This window comes from Marmota flaviventris, chromosome X, assembly GCF_047511675.1.
Source record: "Marmota flaviventris isolate mMarFla1 chromosome X, mMarFla1.hap1, whole genome shotgun sequence".
NCBI classification, from domain to species: Eukaryota; Metazoa; Chordata; class Mammalia; order Rodentia; family Sciuridae; genus Marmota; species Marmota flaviventris.
Window position 1 is genome coordinate 46,281,602 of NC_092518.1, and position 23,466 is coordinate 46,305,067.

General features: G+C 45.5%; 1 protein-coding gene across 2 annotated transcripts in view; it reads right to left on the reverse strand.

Annotated features, from left to right (window-relative positions):
• Positions 1-92: 92 nt before the first annotated feature.
• Positions 93-23,466, reverse strand: part of Fgd1 (FYVE, RhoGEF and PH domain containing 1) — a 41,875-nt gene continuing 18,501 nt past the window's right edge. For both annotated transcript variants that reach the window (XM_027950202.2, XM_071606867.1), the window contains exons 3-18: positions 22,987-23,164; positions 22,424-22,865; positions 20,752-20,841; positions 19,905-20,053; positions 17,918-18,074; positions 17,669-17,807; positions 10,399-10,457; positions 10,110-10,256; positions 9,629-9,721; positions 9,385-9,464; positions 4,874-4,904; positions 4,279-4,380; positions 3,816-3,941; positions 3,478-3,639; positions 1,783-1,926; positions 93-1,032 (exon numbers count right to left, since the gene is read on the reverse strand). In XM_027950202.2, coding sequence (XP_027806003.2) covers positions 727-1,032; positions 1,783-1,926; positions 3,478-3,639; positions 3,816-3,941; positions 4,279-4,380; positions 4,874-4,904; positions 9,385-9,464; positions 9,629-9,721; positions 10,110-10,256; positions 10,399-10,457; positions 17,669-17,807; positions 17,918-18,074; positions 19,905-20,053; positions 20,752-20,841; positions 22,424-22,865; positions 22,987-23,164 — 2,405 coding nt within the window. In that variant the 3' untranslated portion in view covers positions 93-726. The remainder of the gene's footprint in view (positions 1,033-1,782; positions 1,927-3,477; positions 3,640-3,815; positions 3,942-4,278; positions 4,381-4,873; positions 4,905-9,384; positions 9,465-9,628; positions 9,722-10,109; positions 10,257-10,398; positions 10,458-17,668; positions 17,808-17,917; positions 18,075-19,904; positions 20,054-20,751; positions 20,842-22,423; positions 22,866-22,986; positions 23,165-23,466) is intronic.

Consider the following 23,466-nt stretch of genomic DNA (forward strand, 5'->3'; position numbering starts at 1 on the left):
GCAAGGGAGTGGTTTCTGGGCCCACCCTAGTAGCCTGGTACTTTGTATAAACAAACTATATGGATGAATGGAACACAGCAGTGCTCTGAAAGTTACTGTAAGCCTGAAATAAACTGTATTTTTCTTTAAAAAAAACAAAACAAAACAAAGAGTATCCATTGTCCTCCCCCCTGTTCCCTTGTCCTGCCCATTGGCCCTGCCATGGGTCTGGACGATAAAATACTGGGTAGCCTTGGAGCTGGGTAGAAGCTATAAGCCATGGGAGAGGCAGGAGGGGTCTAGTCACCACCCCACGTGGAGTTGTACACGTGAAGACACTGGCTGAGGAGGCAGGAGTGGTTTGGGGTACCAGGGTCAGTGGCAGAGCTGGCACTTTGAATCCAGAACTCCTGCCTCTGATGCTTTTGAGGGAAATTGGGTGGAGGCAGGATCTGTGGGGTATTGTTTTGGGAGGGGACAGCCTAATTCAGGTGGGTATAGCAAAAGCTCCTACCCTCCCTGGAGATGGGGATTTAAAAAAATGAATATCACTGTAGGAATACTTTTTAAAAGCCCACGTTTTGTGAAAAGATGATTAAAAAACCCAAGACCCAGCATTCGGGATTGAAAGTGCCCGTGATGGGAGTTCAAGTATTGACTGAGCTGGGAAGGAGGGGGCTGGAACCCCCCAACTGGACATGGGCAGCTAGTGTGTGGGATGGGGGCTCCCAGTTCCCCCCAAACCCTCTAGGTCTTGTCTCGGGTCTGGGGGACTTCAGGGGGTTCAGCAGTGGCTCCTGAAGCTGCCACTGGTGGCTCTTCCATCTCCCTGTCCTCGGACAGTGTGGGCCCTGGGCAGAACGTGTCCCCACGGCCTGCCCGGCCAAGCACAGCCATCCAGCGTCGCTGGAGCTCCTCTGTTTCAGGGCTGAAGTACCAGCTTAGGTGGCTCTGGGTGATCTTGAAGACATGTCTTCTGTCGGGCCTCTCCCCTGCCTCAGGAGGCCCCACCTCGAAGCCAATGAGGGGCAGGCTGCGCTGGGCTTTCACATCCTGTGGAGGAGGGATAGGGCTGGGATCACCTGGAGGCTGGACATTCCCCTTTGCCCCAACTTATAACGGGTTTTGCGTCTGCTCCCCTTTTTCTTTCCCTGCTCAAGAAGATTTCCTTGGTTAGGGGCCACAGTGCGTGCCTATAACCCAGTAACTCAGGAGGCAGAGTCAGGAAGATCAAAAGTCTGAGGCCAATCTCAGCAACTTAGTGAGATCCTATCTCAAATATTACATAAGGACTAGGGATCTCAGTGGTAAAGCATCCCTGAGATCAATCCCTAGTACCAAAAAGAAAAAAAAAATAGATTACTTGGCCTTATTGTAACCAATAGGGAAATGTTTGAACTGGGTCTAGAATGCAGGCTGCTTCAAGTACCCGTTTCCTCCCACACCCAAAAATAGCTGGGCTTGTCTCTTTGGCAGTGTTTTCAGGACTTTGTCTAGGTCATTGCCCCTATTTACATGCTTTTCCCCACTCCAAATTGAACCTAGTAGTGCCCTGTCTTCACTCCTGATTCTTCCAGAAAGCCAGCTTCCACCCCAAACTCACCTGTTTTCCCTACATGCCTTGGCCCACAACCACTCCTTGTCTCTAGTCAGTCTTTGTCACACAAGGGTGGGAATTCTAACTTCCCCTTAGGTAGTCACCCTATCCCCCCAAGGCCAAGGAAAGGTCAAAGGACTGGAGAGAAGGTGGGTAGCCTGATTTTGCCAGGTGGCTGAAAAGACCCAAAGGAATAGGATGCACACCTGAGGGGCTCCGTAGATGTACAGCACCAAGGGTTCATTCTCAGGGACCACGAACCATGCCTTGTGCCATCCTTTCCCACCCTTCTCCATGTAGTGCAGGAAGCTGCAGATGACACTGTTCTCTGCAGCCACGGAGGCCTGTTTCTGTAGTCAGAGACATGGGGTGGTGTCAATGTTGATAGAAGGCCTAGCCTGACTCCTCTTGGCTTAAAGAGCCCCTTAGTGTATGGATTCCTATTCCCATGTCTTAGAGGAAAACAGTGAAGCTCAGGTGGCAGAATTGATTTGCCTGGTACCACCCAGAAAGTCAGGTAGAGTCAGAATTCAAAGCTAGGCTTATCTGTCTGGCTCAGGCCAGGGCTGCTGCTTCTAGAGCCAGGGAAGAGGGGGTATAGTTCTCAGCAGGGGCAACTAATAAATGTCTGTCAGGCACTCTTACTTCTGTCAGTCTATTTATTCTTCAAGTCATTCACACACTCATACCTCACCTTTTTTCATCTTTCGTCACATTCATTTGTACACTCAAGAGGCAATCTAGCATTATGGTTAAGGGGTGGGTGGTAAATGTAGTCTGGCTCAGAATTCCAGCTCTAGATGAAAATACATGGACTTGGAAGGAGAGCACAGAGGGCTGTTGTAAACATCAAATGAATTAATACATGTAAATATTTAGGATAGTTCCTAGCACAGAGTAAGCACTCTAGGTATTAAATAATAGTTTGTAAAAACAAACCCTTGGGCTAGGGTTGTGGCTAAGCAGTAGAGCGCTCGCCTAGCACATGCGAGGCCCTGGGTTCGATCCTCAGCACCACATAAAAATAAATAAATAAAGATATTGTGTCCAACTAAAAAATAAATATTAAAAAAAACCCAAAATGTATACATGTGCATGTGCCTAGAAAGATAGGAAGGATTGATGTTAGCAGTTGTGTCTAGGTAAAAGGAATATAGTATTTTGTTGCTTTTTGTTTATGTTATCTTATTTAGCCTACTTTGTAATGAGAAAAGGCAGTTTGTTAATAAAAAAAAAAAATCTTAGGCATGCTTGGTGGTGCGTGCCTATAGTGACAGGTACTTGAGAGACTGAGGCAGCTTTTCCAAGTTCAAGGCCAACCTGGGGAACACAGCCAGACCCTGTCTCAAAAAAAGCAATATAAGCCAGGCACAGTGGTGCATGCCTGTAATCCCAGCAGCTCAGGAGGCTGAGACAGGAGAATCGCAAGTTCAAAGTCAGCCTCAGCAATGGCGAGGTGCTAAGCAACTCAGTTAGACCCTGTCTCTAAATAAAATACAAAATAGGGCTGGAGATGTGGCTCTGTAGGCTAGTGCCCCTGAGTTTAATCCCTGGTACCAATCAAACAAACAAAAAGCAACACAAAACTCTAGCTTTGTCACTCACTGGCTATGTAATGGGCAAATAATCTCTCTGGGGCTCAGTTTCCTTGTTTGAAAACTAGGGATATTAATAGCATGAGGTAGGTTAGTTACTGTGAGGATTAAATGTGTAAAGCATTTTGAAATAATTACTGTTTCATTCACTCTTGCACTCATTTTATTCACTCCAAGCCTGGATCACTTGATCAACAGATGCACATCATACCCTAGTATTTCACAGATTCCCAGGTTTCCTCAATCATACTAGCTAGGTGGCTGATGCCCACTTGTGGGATATTTGGTTAGGGGCCTGGCTCTTACCTCTAGGATGGATCTCCGGCGCTGAGGTGTATGCTGGCTGCAGGCTGGACTGCTCCCAGGCACCCCATGCAAGGCCACGTAGCAGTCAGTGCACACTCGGTTGGAGCGGTTGTTGTCATAGATAAGGCGGGCCCGGAACTCGGAGCACTTCCCACAAACCACCTGGGGTGGCAAGTGGGCAAGAGCAGCCTGATTCCAGTGGGCCTTCCCCTTCAATGTATCAACTCCCACAGCAGACTTGCAGCCTCCCCCCACTTGGAGGGTGCCCACTTATAAGTGAGTCTTTGGGCTGTCAGCCCGAACCCTCCTGAGCTCCGCCCCTGCCTCCCGACACTCACATGCCCGCAGGCCTTGCAGTGGTGCCTGCGTTTGGTGATGGAATTGAAGGGCTCCTGACAGCGCATGCACATGGTGACTTCCTTTTCCCGGATGGGCGTAGGTGCCCGCTTCCCAAGATCCACGTTCTACGGGGAGGGCCAGGTCCCAGGTCAGAGACAGTTCTTCCTCTGCCCAGTCCAACCAGCCCTTGTTTCTGCCCCAAGGCTTAGATCATCACAGCGGGGTTGGGGGGGGGGGCGGGCAGCAGACAGTCAGAAGCCCTGCCTTTGAGTCTGGCTCTGCTCATATCTCACTGTGTCTTTTCCTTTGGGGGCCCTAGTTTCCCTACTGATTTTTCTGTGGCCCTACCAACAGAAGACTGCACATTGACTCCAGAAGGGGAGTGGATCATTGTAAGGGAAGGTGGGAATTTGGAGGCCTGGATAGGGTCCCAGTATAGGAGGAGAGGTTAGGGACTCTTACTGGAGAGTTGGGGGGTGTGTCTTCATCTTCCCTATTTGTTGAGTTCAACAGTTTGAAGGTCTCCAGCGTCTGCTCATGCTTCAGGAGGGTGGAGTTGATGGCCTGGTGAGGGAGGATCAAGAAATGAGAGATCAGATTGCCCTACAAGCCACCCATTTCCATCCTCACCTCACCTTCCTATGCTATCCTGGAGTCAGAAAACTTGAGTTCTGTCCCTGCCAGGCATATGACCTTGAGCAAATTCCTCCCAATGCAAGTCTCAGTGTTATAATTGTAAAATGAGGAAGGGGAGCAATAGTTGAAAAACCAGGGGCCAGCTTTTCTGGCCCCTGTCTGGGCATAAGGTTTTATAGGGCTTGACTCACCAGGATCACACCCTCAAAGAAGACAGTTTTCTAACAGAAGAATTTGTAAGATTCTGTTTAACCTCTGGACCTCAGTTTGCTTATCTGTAATATGGGGATGCTAAAATTCGTTGGAAGGCAAGTGTCCAAGGCCATAGTGTTCAGATGTGTTTTGGGGAAGAGGCCACCAACCCCTATGACACCTGTTAATACTTTTCCAGCCCCCACCACAAAGTCTTCTTGGATGTTACCTGGACCCAGTCTTTCTTCTCCTCCTCTGTCCTTGGGGGAAAAAAGATGTTGGGTTAGGCAGGTCAACAAAAAGCAATTGGAACAACAACAAAAAAAAGCAACTGGAGAGTTGGGGATATAGCTCAGTGGAAGAATGCTTGCCTAGCAGGCATACATGAGACTCTGGGTTTGATCCCCAGCACTGTGGGGGGAAAGGCAACAACAATGACAACAACACAACAAAAGCAACTGGTGTGGCAAAGAGCCAGTGTTTTAGAATTAGACCTGGGTTTGACTATCTTCTTCACTTATTACTATGTGACTGGGGACCTGCCCCAGCCTGAAGTTTGGATGGGGGTTTTTAAGGAAACTTTCCTCAGTGAGGTGCAAGGGCTAATGTAAAGGAGTAAGGGTGAAGTGGGTGTGAGTATAGAACATACACAAAACCACATCAATAATTCCCTGTGGCTGGAATGTCAAGTTTGAGAAAGGAGGCAGTTTATTTTGTTTTCATTTGTAACATAAAGATGATTATCACTCTTTGTGTTGTTCTTAGCATAACTGAGGTGAAAGATAAAATGTCAATCAATGTGAGGTTTTCCTCCCTTTGCCTTCTTCCTGGACTCTCCTGTCTGCCCTCCATTCTCTCAGGTCTCTGCCCTGGTATAGCTTCATCAACTGCTCACTAGGAATAGGACCCTAAACTCTTGCTGCCTTCTATCTGGCCTATTTTAATTTCTTTCCTCATCCACACACTCTAGACATCAAAAACATTCTTCCAATATGAAAGTTCAATTATATCCCTAGAAACACTTCATGAAAAAGTAAGGATGTAAGTCAATGTTTAGCTCCAAGAATGTCCACTGCAAGGCATTTTTATTATAGTAAAAACTGGAAGCAGTTTAAGCATCTGACAATAGAGATCAGGTTAAAACAAAACAGATCATCCATGTCATTACTACAAGAAGACATTAGCTGGGCACGGTGGCGCACACCTGTAATCCCAGCGGCTCAGGAGGTTGAGCCATAAGGAAGTTCAAGGCCAGCCTCAGCCACTTAGTGAGGTCTTAAGCAATTTAGTGAGACCCTGTCTCAAAATAAAAAATAAAAGAGGGCTGGGAATGTGGCTCAGAGCTTAAGCACCCTGGGTTCAATCTCTGGTACCCTCCCCAAAATTAATGGGGATGTGGCTCAGCCCTTGTCTGGCATGGTGAGGCCCTGGGATTGATCCCCAGCACAGAGAGAAAGAGAGAAAGAAAAATAATGGGGGGGAGGGAGAGGGAGAAGAGAGCTATTAATGGTATAGAATATTTATAATATGTTGAGTGAAAAGAACATATAAAATTATCTAATATCCAATATCCTATTATTTTTTGGCACTGGGGATTGAACTCAGGTGCACTATACCCCTGATCGTATTTTATTTCAAATTTTGAGACAGGGTCTCACCAAGTTGCTTATGGCCTTACTAAATTGCAGAGGCTGGCCTTGAACTTGCAATCCTCCTGCTTTAGCCTCTGGAGTTGCTAGGATTACAGGTTGTACACTATCATGCCTGCATGTGTCAAACTCTTGAGGGGGGATGTGTAATGATGTTTGTAATTTATTTTTAAACACGTTTTAAAAACAAATCACTTGGCTTGGTAGATGAATAGAATGATAGATACATGATAAAGTAAATATAGTACAATGTTAACACTTTTATAATCCAAATGGTAGGTTTATGAGTGTTCACTGGGCAATTCTACCAATTTTCTGTATTTTGGAAAACTTTCATAATAAAATGTGGAAAGAAAAGGCCATGGGTTATGTCTGTGTGGTAGGGTTCTAGGGAGAATTTTTACTTTATTCTGATGGCTATTTATGTATATTTTCTAATTTATAATTTCTTTGCAGTGAAAAAGCATTGCTTTTTTTTGGGGGGGGGGGTAATGGGGATTGAACTCAGGGGCACTCGACCACTGAGCCACATCCCCAGCCATATTTTGTATTTTATTTAGAGACGGGATCTCACTGAGTTGCTTAGCACCTCACCATTGCTGAGGCTGGCTTTGAAATCCCAATCCTCCTGTCTCAGCCTCCAAAGCTGCTGGAATTACAGGTATGTACCACTGCACCTGGCTTTCTTTTGTTTTTTAAGAACCAAAATAGTATTTTTGGCCACTCATGCTGAATTATATAGGGATAAAATTTCATGATTTTTGTAATTTAGTTTAAAATGACTCATGTCAGTGCATGCTTATAGTCCCAACTACTTAAGAGGCTGAGACAGGAGGATTATTTGAACCTAGCAGTTTGAGGCCGGTCTGGGAAACATACTGAGACCCTGCCTTGAAAAACAAAAACACAGCTGGGTGCAGTGACACATGCCTGTAATCCCAGCGGCTTGGGAGGCTAAGGCAGGAATCTTGTGAGTTCAAAGCCAGTCTCAGCAATTTAGCAAGGCACTTAGCAACTCAGGACACCTTGTCCCTAATAAAATAATAAAAAAAAAAATCTGGGGATGTGGCTCAGTGGTTAAGCATCCCTGGGTTCAATCTCCAGTACCAAACAAAACAAAACAAAGCAAAACAAACAACAAGAAAGCAAAAACCCCAAACCAATTATATTAAACCAAAAAAGATAGATGGCAAAATGTCCATAGTTGTCTCTCTCTCTCTCTTTCTCTCTTCGTGGTACTGGGAATGGAACTCAGGACCTCATGGATGCTAGGCAAGTGCTCTACCACTTGTTGCATTTGACTTGGTGATTCTAAGCCCTGGTGCACAAATTGAAATAAGCTGGGGAGCTTTTAAAACTTCCCATTTTTTAAGGCCACATCCTAGAATAATTAAATCAGAATCTCTGGATGTGGCTCCCAGCTATCAATAATTACTATAAGCTCCTCAGTTGATTCCAAGAGTTGCCAAGGTTGAGAACCAGTTGTCCAAATTGTGAGCATATGGGTGCTTGTTATAGTTCTACTTTTCTTGATAGTTGAAAATTTTCATTAAAAAAATAATAAGGGCAGTAAAAGCAGCTGCAAAACCAACTTTCCATACCTTCCTGTTGCCACTAGGAGGAAACCCTACACTGCTTGGTCCAGTGATCTCTGCAGCCCCCTCCCTCTCTGTAGTCAACGTGTCCCTGTCACATGGCTTGTCATTCTTTCAGATGTGTCTGTTTTGCTCCTGCTGTCCCTGCTGCAGGCCTCAGGGAGGCTCTCTCAGACTCCTTCCGTTTCAAGGACCAAGTCTCAGCTCGCTTTACTCTCAGTTCACACTCATCTCTGTTCTGTCTCAATGCAGTCCCTCCACACAGCCTGTCAGAGGCAGGTCATCTGCTGAGGTGAATCTATTCTCCAGTCCTGGCCATGACCTTCATATCCCTTTTCTCAGAAGGCAGCCTAGACAGTGGTTGAGGGAGTGGACATTAGACCCAAGTGGCCTGAGCTCCAATTCCAGCTCTGTTCCTTTACAGCTGTGGGATCTGGGGCAACACTGTCTTATGCCTCAGTTTCCCCATCTGTAAAATGGGTTGGTGGCAATCATAGCCGAAGTAGCTACTTGAAATAAGTGTTGTTGAAAGGAAGGACTTCAACTAGACAGTTCAATTAAGTTAAAAATAGTACCTGGCACAAGAGTAAGACTTTATGAAATATAATCTATTAATATAAACATCCACATAGAGGATAGATATCAAAGCCCCTCTGTTAAAAGGCTCAACACTTTACTCATGCTATTACTTTTACAATTTTATTTTATTTTATTACTGTTATTATTTGCAGTACTGGGGATTGAACCCAGGGACACTTACCACTAAGTTACATTCCCAGACTGTTTTCTTTTTCTCTTTTTTTGGTACTGGGGATTTAACCAGTGCTTAAACACCAAGCCACATCACCAGCCCTATTTATTTGTTTATTTATTTATTTATATATTTATTTATTATTTTGAGACAAGGTCTCACTAAGTTGCTTAGGACCCTGATAAGTTGCTGAGACTGGCTTTGGACTTGTGATCCTCCTTCCTCAGCCTCCTGGGTCACTTGGATTATAGGAGTATGACAATGTGCTCATTACATCTAAGGTTCAATTCAATCCTTGTCTAGCAAATCTCATTTTAAGCTGTTTTTCCCAAATCAGGCTTCTATCGTGGAACACACATTGCATTTAGTTATTTTCCTTAAGTCTGTGAATCTATAATAAACTATCTGTGGTGCTATTATTGTATGATAGAGTTAGTATTCTACTCTTCCCTGTCCTCTGACAGAACCCACCAGAAGAAATTCTTGTTTGAATCAGGGAGAGCTTATTCTTTCTCCAAAAGCCCCCCACTGGCAGGAGTGCTGACTTTCCCCATACCAGTAAGTACTTATCCTTAGTCCAAATATCATCTAGCTCTCAGGGGTGGCCCCCATTGCAGAAGAGCAAGCCTGCATCTTTGGGGAAAGGTGGTCATCCTTTCTCTATAATAATCTCCAGGCCTGGAATACCTAAGCATATCTTAAGGAGAGAGGAGGCTGTAAGGAAGGCATAGGCAAAGGCAGGTACCTGGCCTGGAGCTCCAGGGAGCGCTGCTTTCCTGACACCAGGAAGGTCCGAGGCAGATTGAGGTTGGAGCTCTCCTTTAGCTGAATGGAAGGAGAAAGGGTAGTGGTAAGGCCTACTGAGCTCCCTAGAGCCCTAGTCCTCTGCACTTATACACACAGGCTTATGTTCAAAGCTAGCACATCTTTGTTCTTCCCAACACCAACACCCCAGTCTGGATTCCCATTTCCCACCTCCTGGTGCTCACCTCCATGCCATCTACATCAATGCGTGCCCGCACGCTAAACTTCTGGCCAAGGAGCCGCAGCCTGGGCACGCAGTAAAGGAGGCGGTCGTTGAACTAGGAAGGAAAAGGTTTGGGATGTATGTGCAGGAGACCTAGTGGGGATGTGGCCTGGCTCCCCACCCTTATGGGACTTCCAAAGCTTTATTGTTGAGGACTCAAGGCAATAGATGGAGGAAAGAAAGCCCAGATTGGGATCAGGGGTTGCAAAGAAAGAGCCTAGGCATGTGAGTCACTTTCTAGTGGGTGACCTTGTTCAAGTCATTTATCTCTAAGTCTTAGTTACATCATCTGTAAAGAAGAAAAAAAATAATTCATAACATAGATAGTGATAATACAAGATACCATAGGAAAGAAAGTCTGGCTGGAGGCATATTCTTGAGTACCATGTCAACATGAATGGGGATCTGGCATGCCTACCCACAACTCTACACCTGGCACTTACTAGTATGAGGTATCGGTCTTGAGTGGTCCCATTCTTCGCTGACAGCTTAAGGATGTGGCCTTCTTTTATGAGCTCTTTGGTGGGGCTGACAATGTCTTCCTCACCCCCTAGCAACTCATATACCTTCAGCAGCTTGTGCATTCGCTCCTGGAAGGAGACAGTGAGCAAAAGGGAAGGCTTGGGGTGCCAATCTCCCTTGCATGTCCTTACATCACAAGCTCCCCAAACCCTGGAGAGGGACACCACAAGTGGGTGGCAAAGGAAGGGAGGATCTATAAGGGCCACTCACCATTTTTCGGATGGCAGCATTAGAGTGCTCTGCCGCTGTGGCTATCAGCTCCAGAGACTCTACAGGTAGAGAAGTGAGGTCAGATGGAGGGTTAGCAGAAATGAAGCTCTTGGGGGCTTTTTCCCTCCCTGAATACTTCCTCCTGGCCTGACCACACCCCCCAACCCATCTTGGAAAGTTCTAGCCTCAAAGATGTCCAAAGCAACATCATACGGAATCTGAAACTGTCTCAAGGCCACAATAGCAGAATCATAGTATATGGGATGGCAGATAGCCATTAAATGCAAGCTTGGCAAAACTATTATTATCATTAATAGTAATGACAATAATAGTTACATATAAAAATTCATGTTTAGCAAGTTGTCTCTGGATGGTGGGACTGTGGGTGGTTTTTATTACATTCTTTAGATTTTCTGTAATATATATATATATATATATATATATATATATATATATATATATATATATATATATATTTATATATATATAAAATAAACAAATAATATATGAAAACTATATATATTTGTACTGGAGATCAAATGCCAGGGTACTTCACCACTGAACCCAGACCTTTTTATTTTTCATTTCAAGACAGGGTGTAAATTGCCCAGGTTGGCCTTGAACTTGTGATCTTTCCGACTCAGCCTTCTGAGTTGCTGGGATTGCAAGGATGTAGCACCACACCCATCTTCTCTTCCATAGGTGTGAGTGTGTATGTGAGTGTGTGTGTGTGTGTGTGTGTGTTTGCTTTTTAGTACAGGGTGGGGACTGGAGATTGAATCCAGAGGCATTTTACCATTGAGCTACATCCCTAGCCCTTTTAGACTTTTTAATTTTGAGATAGGGTTTTACTAAATTGCTTAGGCTGGCCTTGAATTGACCATTCTGCTTTTGCTTCCCAAGTCATTAGGATTACAGGGTGCACCACTGTGCCTGGCTCTTCCATAGTTTTGACAAAGAACATGTATTACTTTTATAATCAGAAAAGTCATATAAATAAACAAAGAGAGGCTAGAGATATAACCCAGTGGTAGAGTGCTTGCCTAGCATATTTGATGCCCTGGGTTTAATCTCCAGCACCCTAAAAGAGAGTGGGGGAGATGATCCTTTTATCTGTCTCAATAATTCTGATTACAGGCACAAGTTCTATGTATAAATACACTTTCATTGAAGTGATGTTTTTAATGTGCCAAGTTGAAAACAAAAACATCCAACTGTAGCAGTTTGGTTAAATCATGGTACACTCATGTAATGGAATATCAAATGATTTTTATAAGTGATACTTATGTAGGATTCTTTTTTCTTTTTGTACCAGAGATTGAACCCAGGGGTACTTAACCCCTGGGCCACATGCCAAGTCCTTTTTATTTTTTATTTTGAGACAGTTCTAAGTTGCTTAGGGCCTTGCTAAGTTGCTGAGGCTGGCCTCAAACTTGTGATCCTCCTGCTTCAGTTTCCCAAGTCACTGGGATTACAGGTGTGTGCCACCCAGCCCAGTTTATGTAGGGTTTTTAACAGTCTGGGAAATGCTCAGGGTATTTTAAGGATACAATCTTGTATATACAGGATGATCTCATTTTTGCAAATTTACATACCTAAAAAACACTAGGAAGAATAATATCAAAGTGCTCATCATGCTTATTCTACATGGGTTTGGATCACATGAGATTCTCCCCTACTTTAATCTTTTCTGTAATTTCCATATTTCCTACAGTGACCAGGTATCATCAGAAAAAAACTGAAGTGTTCTGGGGATGGTGGCGCATGCCTATAATCACAGCAACTCAGGAGGCTGAGGCAGGAGGATTGCAAGTCCAAGGCCAGCTTTGGCAACTTAGTGAGGCCCTAAGCAAATTGGTAAGACGTTGTCTCTAAATTTATAAATAAATAAAAAGGGCTGGGAAGGTAGTTCAGTAAGGCAGCCCTGGGTTCAATCCCTAGTACCCAAAACAAAACAAAACCCCCAAACCAACAAAAAACCTGAAATGAGTCCCCAAGCACTAAACAAATCCTGCCCCTACTAATTGCCTGGACATAGCTTTACTGGTCCCTATTCTACATACTGTATTTCCCCATGTTTGTATTGGAGGGCCACAGGTACTTCTGAAGAGGCTCCATATGGTTGGTAAACCAAGTCCTGTTTTGGTGTTCAAGCATCAGTTCCCTGTCCTGGCTCAGGCCTCCCCATGCCTTTTAGGTGTTGGGCTATCTCCAACCTCTTTTCTACCCTGATTGCCAGAAGAAGCTTTGTCACACACAGCTCACTGTCACTCTTCTGCTCAAATCTGTCAATGGTTCCCTGTACCTGCAGAGCAACGACTCAGCCCTTTAACCTGGCATTCAAAGCCCTTGGTGATTTGGCTTCTGCTGACCACTTCAGTTTCCTCCTCTGCCCCTCCCTAAACATGTTTATCTTGCTTCACTCGGCCAACTGCTAGTCAGTCTTCCAAATTCTGACCACTACCTCCATTAAGCCTGCCCTGAATTCCCAGGCTGATTGAGGACACCGTGTTTCCAAATTCCCCTTTGCCTCCTTCTGTCCCACTCGTCACACTGTGTGTTCATCATACATCTACATTTGTGTCCCTCAGTAGACTGTGAGCTACTTAGGACAGGGCCAAGGTTCCACTACCTTTTCAGGATTCCCCAATAGATGCTTTTCATAAACTGGCTCCTTTGATCCTCACAACCCTGGCAGATAGATGTGACTGTGTTCTATTTGTCCAATGACAAAACCAAGACTCAGAAAGCAGGTGGCCACTTTAGGTTGGCTAGCTGGGAGGTGATAGTTGGCATCAGAGCAGGGGCTGATCTCCCTGTTGTCTTTTCTCCTGCATGTCCTCCATTCCAGGGTAAGTGGCAGGCTGAGTGGTGAACATAGGGGAGCCCAAGGGAGGAAAGAGGAATATTCTGGCAAGCTTGAAGCACACAAGCTCAGGCCTATTTTAGGCCACTGGGCTCAGACTGGAAGCTTTGCTATAGGGACCTCTGTCTGAAGAAGTATCACTTGAGGTACAGAATGGCATTTCCAGGAGTCTGGTGTGAGCAGGTTCAGTCTAGGGGATTCGTGTGGGGATGTCAGCCCATGATTTCACCTGGGGTTCAGGCCAGGGAGTACAGTTTGGTGCAGAAGTTTGGTCTAGAAGCTTTCATGGAGCCTGGTTTGGGCTTGGCAGTCTGGGATCTTGGTTTGGAGTTCAATCTTAACTCAGTGTAGGCAGCCTACTTAGCCTGGTCTGGGGACTCAGTCTATGGTCTAGGCTCAGGAGTTCACTTTGGAGCTAGAGAGTGGCTAAGTCAGTTTGTGGAACCAGAGATATGATTCAGTGGGGCTCAGCCAAGAGATTTTAGTCTGATGGGTAAATAATAGACAGCTCAGTTTAAGATCTTAGGCTGGGGAGCTTAGTGGGCACATCTTAGCTAGCTTTCATTCAGAGATCATCATTCTGAGCAGCTTATAAAACCGGACTGGGAAGTTCTTGCTGGGGGTTTCACCTTTGGGCTCAATATGGGGAGCCCATTCAGCCAACCTCAAACTCTGAGGTTCATTCTGGGGACTTGGATAGGGTTGGGATTAGTACAAAACAGGAAACTAAGTTTGAAAGGCCCAATCTGGGGGCTAATTTTAGAGGGATTTTGTATGGATGACATTATCCAGGACATTTGGTAATAAAAAACAGCTTGGGCCTTGACCATGTGCCAGGCACTGTGTTTCAAAATTATCTCATTTATCCTCAAAACAACCCTAAGAGGTAGCCATCATCATTCTACTTCTGCATGTACAAAAACTGGGGTGAGAGGCTGAGTAGATTGCTGGAGAATGCACTATTGACAAAAGAGGCTCAACCTGTGGCCCAATCTAGGGAGCTTATATTGGCAGCTCACTTTGGAGTGCAGTTCAGGGAGCTCCTTTAGGGAACTTCCATCTGGGAATCTCATGCTGGGGATCCAGTAAAATGAAAGAACCGAGTCCTAGAAGCTTAATGTGGACATGTGATTCTATGGGGCTCAGTAGAGAAATGAGATAGGAGGTACCTTCTGAGGACCCTAGCTGGATGGTACAAAATGTGGGGAGTTAATATAGCAGTGAGGCACCTTTCTTGGGTCTCAGCACAGGGCTGTCTGGAGACTTGTCTGTTGGACTTGGCCCAGAAAAATCAACTCAGGAATTGAAGTCTGAGAGATAGAAAATTAGAGGTTCAGCATGAGGGAAGTCAGTCTGAGAGTTGAGACTTGGAAAATCAGCCTATGAGGTACTTAGCCTATGTGGCTTAATTTGGGGGACAATCCAGGGCATTAGTCTGAGGGCTTAGTGAAGGACTCTCAATCTGATTGATGAAAAATAGGGCTCTTCAGAGACTTGGGCTAGGGAAAACACAGTCTGGAATACTTGGAGCTCAGGCTGGGCTGCTCAATTTCAGGGTCATTTCTGGGGTTTACATTGGGGAACTGTGAGAATCCAGTCTGAGGATTCAGTGATGTTTCAATGTGTGGGATGGAACAGGAAAATCAGTCTTTTGGGCTCAGGCTGGAAGTTTTAATCTAAGGGATAAAAATGGTGGGATTAACCTAGGGGGTTCAGTCTGGCAATACCTGTCTAGAGAATGATGGCCAAGGAGATAAGATGAGTAGCTCTTTTGGGGAATCTCACTTTGGGACTCAGGCCAAGGGCACTGATTAGGAACCCACTCTCAGGGCTAAGAGTGGGGTGATCATTCTTGAGGCCTAGTCTGGGGATCTAAATTTGAGAGCCCTGTAGGGGTCTATAATTGCGACCTCAGACTTTACTTAGCTTAAGGGCTCAGGTGGGAGATGTCAGTTCATGGGGTTCATCCCAAGGAATCATTCAGGTTCTTTCTAGAGGTTTAGGTTAGGCACCTCAGTGGGGCTCTTATTCTGCGGGAGGAATGAGATACTTAGTATTTTAGCGGGAGGAATGAGATACTTAGTATTTTGTATTCATTTGGAGATCTCAGCTATCAAACTTTCTAGAGGTCTAGCTCTTTCTAGAGGTACAGGCTTGGTAGCAAAGTATCCCATCTGGTAGGGTGAAGAGCTAAGTAGGGAAGCAGACACAGCACAGGACACAGTTGTTTACTCTTCATTCTTGTGGCTTCCACACTTTCCCTGTTTTCTTCCTACCTTTATGGCTGCCCCTTCTAAGTCTCCTTTTCTGATTCTACTTCCCTGAGTTTTGTCCTAGGTCCTTTTTCTCCTCCATTTACACTCACTCCTTATGGTGATCCTGGCCAACTCCATGACTTTCGATACTTTCTATGTGCCAGTGAAATCTAAATCCCTCTCCCTGGAATTCTAGACTCATCTAACTGCCAAAATTGGCAGCTCATTTTTGTCTAAAAACCAAATTCCTAAACTTATCTAAAAAACCAATATTCTTGTGGCTCAGTGGTAGAGCACTTGCCTAGTATGTGTGAGGCAGTAGGTTCAATTCTCAGCACCACATATAAATAAGTGAATAAAATAAAGGTCCATCAACAACTAAAAATTTTTTTTAAAAGAAGATCCATCATTCTTTTTTTTTGTACTGGGGATTGAACCTACAGGTGCTTTACCTCTGAGCCACATCCCCAATCCTTTTTATTTTTATATGAGACAGGATCTTACTAAGCTGCTGAGGCTGGCCTTGAACTTGTGATTCTACTACCTCAGCTTCCTGAGTCACAGGTATTACAGGCATGCACCACCATGCCCAGCTAAGAACCATTGTTCTCAGCTCTCCCAGGCTCCATATCCACTCTAAGGCCTTTCAGTGCCACTTCCAAATAGAATATAACCTGAATTCAATCTTTTCTAACCATTTCCACTATTTCATTCAAGTCAGCTTTTCTCATTTAGATTATTGCAAAGGTCTTCAAATTAATCACTTGGTTCCCTCTCTTCTTCCCATGTAATCCAGACAAAAACTTTCCCATGGCTATCCACCCCACTCAGAATAAATCCATCTCCTTATCTTGACCTTCAAAGTCTTGCTTATCTCTCCAACCCCACTTCTAGTCTACCCTCACTTGCCATGCTCGAAACATAGTGGCCTTTATTTTGATCCAGAGATATGCAAACTTCCCACCTCTCAAAGTTTCCCCAGTATCCCTATTGCCTTGGGGACTCTGCACCTGCTGTTGCCTCTGCCTGAAATGTGCTCCTCCCATTGGCATGTAGCTATCTTCTTCTTGTTATTCAGGTTTTGACTCAAATGTCTTCTACTCAGAGAAGCCATCCAACTTAAAGTAGACTGCCCAGTCACTGTCATATCACTCTCTTCTAATTCTCTGAGTTACACTTAGCATCTACCTAATGCCCTCCTGTGCATTTGTTACTTTAATCATTTCTCTGCCCAACTAGAATACATGCTTTCTGAAATCAAGGCCCTTGTCTGCTTTGTTTGCGTCTATATCTCCAGTGCCTAGAGCTCTGCCCTAAATATTAAGGTGCTCATTTGTTAAGTTAATGAATGAATACATATAAATAGCAGTCTGGGGAAGGGCAAGTGGGGTGGACCCTGGGGAGCTCTACATGGGGTGTGATACTATAGGGATGGGACAGGTACTGGAGGAGTCACAATAAAATACTTTTCTAGTGGTTTAGTGTGTAGGGACTCAGTCTGGGGAGGAAGTTTCTTGGCCTAGAGATCCAAATCTGAGGTAGAAAATAAGGGAACCAGTTTAGGGTGATCATTTCTAGAGGTGATTCTGTGGGGCCCTGATCAAATTTGGATGTTCTTTTGGAAGGTTCATTTTGGGGAGTGGATAGTGGACATAGAATGGAGCTCTTTCTGGGGAGCTCAGCCATGGAGACTTAGTAAAAGAGGTCTTGGTCTGAGGAAGTTAGGCTAAGCTCTAGCCTAGAAGCTCAGTCCCTGGGGGTTCATGTTCAGTTTAATTTTGTACTTGTACTTCATTTGGGGATAAGTCTGAGGGTCAGCCTAAAAAAAGGATGGCTTCCTTTAGGGGGTCCATCTGGGCATGCCTCTCAAACTCTGGGGTTCCATTTGGGAAGTTCCAGCTGGGACACTCCTTTTGAGTGTTCTTTCTAGGTACACAGGGAGGGATCTTAACCTGGAGGTTCATCCTGAGGTCTCAATTCAGTGTCAATGTAGGTCTTTCAGTTTAGAGATTCTTTCTATTCTTGGATCTCAATCACATGTCAATGGAAAGCTGAACCTGGGAATTAAGTTTTGGGGACCTGCATGAGAGGTCTGACCCAGGGCTATCAGTGTCAGGGAGCAGGGCAGGGTCTGGGTACACACACTCACTTTGGGCATCCTTGCTGTCTGGGGAGCCATGAGGCAGCTTTAACAGATAGTCCTTGAGAAGCAGCTCATAGCGGGGGATGCGCTGCACAGGCTCCAGCATGTGGTGCTGCAATGTCAGATTGCCACAGGCTTCCTCCTTCTGTGACAGGCAGAAAGAGAGGAGCTCAGGTCTAGTTGCAGACACACCCCCCAACAGGTCCCTGCAGATCTTTCCTCCCTCTGTCTGCTCCATCCAGGTTCGCCACTTACCTGCACCTCATGGATGATGACTTTGAACTGGGTGGAACGCTCTGTCCAGGTGTTGACCAGCTCCACAGCCCTATCAAAGTTCTTCACATACTCGCCATACATCTTGAGGAAGGGTGCCAGCTTCTGCAGGATGTCTCCAATGCGTGGGTAGCGGTCCCTGGGGTAGAAATGGGGGCTGATGTGGTCCTGCTGAAACTTAGCTCCCAGGGACCTCCCTCATAGGTCTCTAGTCCCAGGCAGATCACTCTCATTTCAGTCCTGGAAACCTACTTCCCAACCAGTTGACTTCTTTGGAAATGCTGCTTACATAGGCCAATTAGGCCAGGAGGCTCTTTTGACCTGAGAACACGGCCTGGGAGGCCTCCTGCCTTGACTCCTGCTCAAGCACCAGGAACAACATGTCCTGGAACATCTGCCTTGACTTTACTGCAAGGCCTATATAATTGATTCTGTGCCCAATCTTGTGTTAAGTGGTGTTGGGAACACAGAAATGAGTCACACCCAGTTGAGCTCTGAGAGGTTCACTGTCCATTGCGGGAGGCCAAGAAACCAGGTCTGCTCATAATCCTCGCTAGTCATAGTCTGATGTGGGAGATAAACCAGACCTGAGGTCATGGGCTCCTGGGGAGATAGCAAAGCCAGGTTTCATGCCAGGCCTCTGTGATCACAGTCTGGTAAGAGGGACACAGTTTATCTTATAAGTGTGGGGAACATGTAGACAATTTTAAGCGGGGACTGATATGATCTGGTTGTTGTTAAATGATCATTCAAGCAGGTGGTATAGACTTGAAAAGGCTGAATTGAAAGAGGAAAGCCTAGAGGCTAGAGTTTATCTGTAAAACCTGCCCTGCTCCCTCAGGACTAGGTTCAGGCATTATCTCCTCTCTAAATCTGTTCTCAGACCCCCAGGCTAGGCTTGATCCATCTGTTTGATCCCTACACCCTCCCATTCTCACCTCTATCATAGCACAGATAAAAATAACAATAGCTGACAAATACTGAGCACTCAGATACTGGGTACTGTTTGTTAAGAGATCTCCACATGTATCAATTTATTTAATCCTTAAAATAACACTTATTATTCCCATTGTAAAGATGAGGGGTCAGGCACAAAGGTTCACACCTATAATAATTCCAGCTACTTAAAATGCGCAGGCAGGAGGATTACAAATTTGAGGCCAGACTCAGCAATTGAGTAAGACCTTATCTCCAAATAAAAAGTAGAAAGGGCTGGGAATATAGCTCAATGGTAAAATGCCTCTGGTTTCAATCTCAGTGCCTAAATAAATATGAGGAAACTGAGGCACAGCAATTTAAGAAATTAGCAAGCAGCAGAGTCAGAATTTGAACATGCCAATTTATCTCTGGATACTTTGGATTCTCTTGAGATTGTGTAAATCTTTCACCTTGTATCAATTTAGCTTTGAACCTCATACTTTTTTTCTTCCAGTAGTGGGGATTAAACCCAGAGGTACTTTACTACTGAGTTGCAGCCTGGGCCCTTTTTATTTTTATTTATTTTATTTTGAATCAGGGTCTGGCCAAGTTGCCAAAGCTGGTTTCCAACTTGTGATCCTCCTGCCTTAGCTTACCAAGTAGCTGGGATTACAGGCATGTGCTACCATGTCTGGCCTGAACTTCACCTGCTTAAGGGCTCTGCTATTCTGTTGTAATCTTCTAAATCTACATCTGTGCTACACTCAGGAGGGCCTAGAAGGTGCAGCTTGGTTCTTTTTATGGAAGTCAGTAAGAGAGGGCAGGTAGGAAACTTTCTTCTTTTTATTTTGTGGTGAATATGAGCAAACCAGGGCATGCTAAGCAAGCACTCTACCACTGAACTACACCCCCAGACCAGGAATGAACTTTGTTAAGAGACAAGGTCTTGCTATGTTGCTCAGGCTGGCCTCAAACTCCTGGGTTCAAATGTACACATCTGGGCTTAGGATCAGCAGCAAATTGTAGGCAGCCTAGCTCTGGGGCCTCTCACCATTCCTCCATGCGCTTCTCTAGCTCAGGCAACAGGAACTGCTGGTGGAAGCAGTAGATGGAGCAGATGTTAGAGAAGATGCCATGTACAACATCAGCTGGGAAGGAACTGCGGTTCCGAGCTTCTTCTAGCAGACGGGCACAGAACACCTGCAGAGTAAGGCAGGAGCATTTAGCCCAGCTGGGCTTGGGGCTTGGCTGGGGAAGGGCTAGCTTGCAGGTGAGGGTAGTGTTTGTGGGAATTTTTGTGAGGGTTTGGGATCAATATTGGTTTGGAGACTGAGGAGAAAGGGAATGGAATTAGGGTTATATATGGAGTTGGACTTCACAATGTTAAGGTTAGCAGTCAGACATTGGAACAATGAGAAGTCAGGATCGGAGTCAAAGTCAGAAACAGATTCAGGATCAGATAGAAAGTTGGAATTAAATCCATTCATTTAACAAATATTTCTGAGTGCCTACTGTGTCCCAGGCACTGTCCTGCTGGTTAGGATGGAGGAGTGAACAAAGTAGATAAAAATTCCTATTGGACTTGGGGTCAGGCAAAGGGCCAGAATTAGAGTGAAGTTCAAATAAGGGGTAAATTTAGGATCTGGAGAATAGTCAGTATTAATGTTAAGAGTTGTAATCAGGGCTGGAATACCTGTCCAGGCTTAATATCAGGATCAAACTTGGAATAATAAAAATCAGAGTTGGATTCAGGGACAGTTAGCTTCAAGGTCAGAGAGGGGCCTTACCACCTCTAGATTCTAACCTCAGTGGTAAGGTTAGGCTCAGGTCCTATCATTTCTTCCTTGGAACCCATCTATCAGGTAATGGGTCCCTGGGACCCCTGAGGGGACATTCACCTGATCCAGTAGATGGAGCCTGGAAACATAAGCCTTCTCAGTTTGCAGGAGCTCATTGGCAATGTGGAACACCTTCTGCTGCACAGTCAACTGAAAGGAAAAGAGCTGACGCTTGATTCATCATCCTCCACCCTAACCCTTACCCAAGTTTCTAGAATAATTTGTTAAGAGACAAGGTCTTGCTATGTTGCCCAGGCTGGCCTCAAACTCCTGGGTTCAAATAAGTGATCCTTGTACTTCAGCCTCCCCAGTAGCTGGGACTCCAGGCACATGCCATTTTACCTGGCTCCCCTAGAATTCTTACAACAGCTCACATCGTGCTCTAAGCCCAATGCTGCCCTGAGATAACCATAACCCCATCTCTAGACACTTAAGTCCTCTCCTGCTTCATCCCTGACTCCCCAGTTGATCACAAAGCCCACCCTCAATTCTGATAATATGTACTTACTCACTCAGTCATTCATTTATCTTTTCATCTGCTCTCTCTGTTCACTGGGCATAGTGTAGTGGTTAAGCACAGGGACTGGAATGTCAAGACTTCATGGGTTCAAATCCTAGCTCTGCCACTTACAAGATTGTGTAAGTTGTTTATCTGCTCTGTATATAAGATCCCTCATCTATAAATTCCAATTATAAGAGGACCTAAGCCCATTTGTAATTCAGACAATTATATAACAGAGTAAACTACAGATCAAGTAGTCTATAAATATTAGTTAGCTATTTATTCACCCATTCAGTTTATAGTCAGCAAAGGCTTGATGATTACCTGGGGGTGAGATAAACACACAAAAGTATAGAAAGGTCTAAAACTCATTGCTGGTTCAGTTTCCTGATTTGCTAGATACATATTCACTGAATACCTTTTATCCCAGTAATTTATGGCCTTAGCCCCCACACTTGAGCTTGGTCCTGGCAGAGCAGCTGAGATCTAACTCAAGTGCAAGGATGCCTTTTGAAGAAATATTAGGTTGTAAGGGTACAGAAAGGGGTCCCTGAAGTTAAGAGTCTCCTTCTCAGGCTGGGGGTGTAGCTCAGTGGTAGAGAGCATGCCTTGAATGTGTGGGGCACTGGGTTTGATTCTCAGCACCACATATAAATAAAAAATAAAGGTCCATCAGCAACTAAAATGAATAAAATAAGTAATTAAAAAAAAAGAGTCTCCTTCTCCACAGGCTTAAGTCTTTCTGAGGCTCTAGATCTTGTGCCCTCCCTCCAGCTGTCAGGAAGCCTCTCTGGAATGTGAGACTTTCTCTTATACAAACAAGGATACTGAGGTTTGTGGTAAGAGAGCAGAGAGGGAAGAGACTTGACCAATGTCACACAGCTACTGAGTCATGAGATTTTTCCCAATTGGGACAGAACTTTAAAGATCCCCCAACCAGAATGCCCATCTTCAGAAAGGAAAAATGAGGTCTGGCTAGTGGTTCTCTGATGAAGGTAGAACCACCTTCCTAGTGGGCATTTGGAATGATGCATGGTCATTTTGGTGGTCACAATAATTAGAGGGGTTTTACTATCAGTATTTAGTGCCAGGATACTAGGGAAGCTAAACATCCTAAATGGAAACAATGCCCTGTTTTGAGAAATACCATGCTGGGCAAGAACCAAGCACAAAAGCCAGGTTCCTGGTTTCTCTGCAAGGTCTTGTCTCTTGGCAAACACGGATCAGTACCTCCACAGACTCCTGTCTCTCCATTGGAGGCACTGGGATTTCTCTGTCCTTCTCCTCATCCTCTTCTTCATCATCCTCTTCTTCCAGGTCACTGTCAACCTCCTGGGAGCCAGGCCGGTGGGGGTCGGCCAAAGCAACAGGCATACTGGCCAGGGCAGGGGGCCCAGGACAGAGGCTGTGGCTGGGAGGCCCATCATCACTGACAAAGCAGGTCTCTTCACTGTTGGATGGCGAGCTGATGCTGTCGATGCCGCTGTCACGGTTAGGTACCTTCTCACCATCCCGAGGCCCAGGAGCCAGCAGGAACAGGCAGCGGGAGGCCTCACCCTCAGGGAGCTGGGACACTGGTGGTTGCGGGGGTGGCTGTGGCAACATGGCTGGCTCTGGGGGACCTGGACAGGGGCCAGGGGCTGGCCTATCCGAGGCGACAATCACAGGTTCTCTGAGGTTGGTGGTGGACACATATGGAAGCAGGGTATGAGGTTGACTGAGAGGCCTCTCCTAAAACCATCCCTTCCTATCCCGATCCATCCCCCACAAGGTCCTAGAGGTACCAGACTTACCTTTCAAACTTCTCAATCAGTGAGGATACTGCTGCAGAACTTGGGCTGGCCTCTGCCCTGGGGGCCAGACCCTTGGCCACTCGGGGGTCTGCAGGTAGTGGGCGGGATGGCGGAGGAGGGATAGGCTCAGGTTGGGGGGGCATCCGGGGCATCTGCAGGTAGCTGGGCTTTGGGGGGACTAGAGAGTTTGAGGAAGAGAAGAGATACCTCAATGAGCTGGGTTTAGGGGTGGCTATATGACCAGGCTACATCCCTCTCTACAAACCCCAGTTTTGTGGGATTTTTTTGTTTTCTTTTGTCTTTGTTTGAGGTAGGCACAGAGCAGGCCTGAGGTGAGATCCCAATGCACATTCACCCCAGGCCACAATCCTCTGCCTGCTGGGTAGGTAGCACTCTCTCTGAGACCACAAGGCCTCTTGTTCTAACAAGCCCTCTCCTCTGACACTGGTTAACTTCTCTCCTCTATCCCCTCCCCTGGGC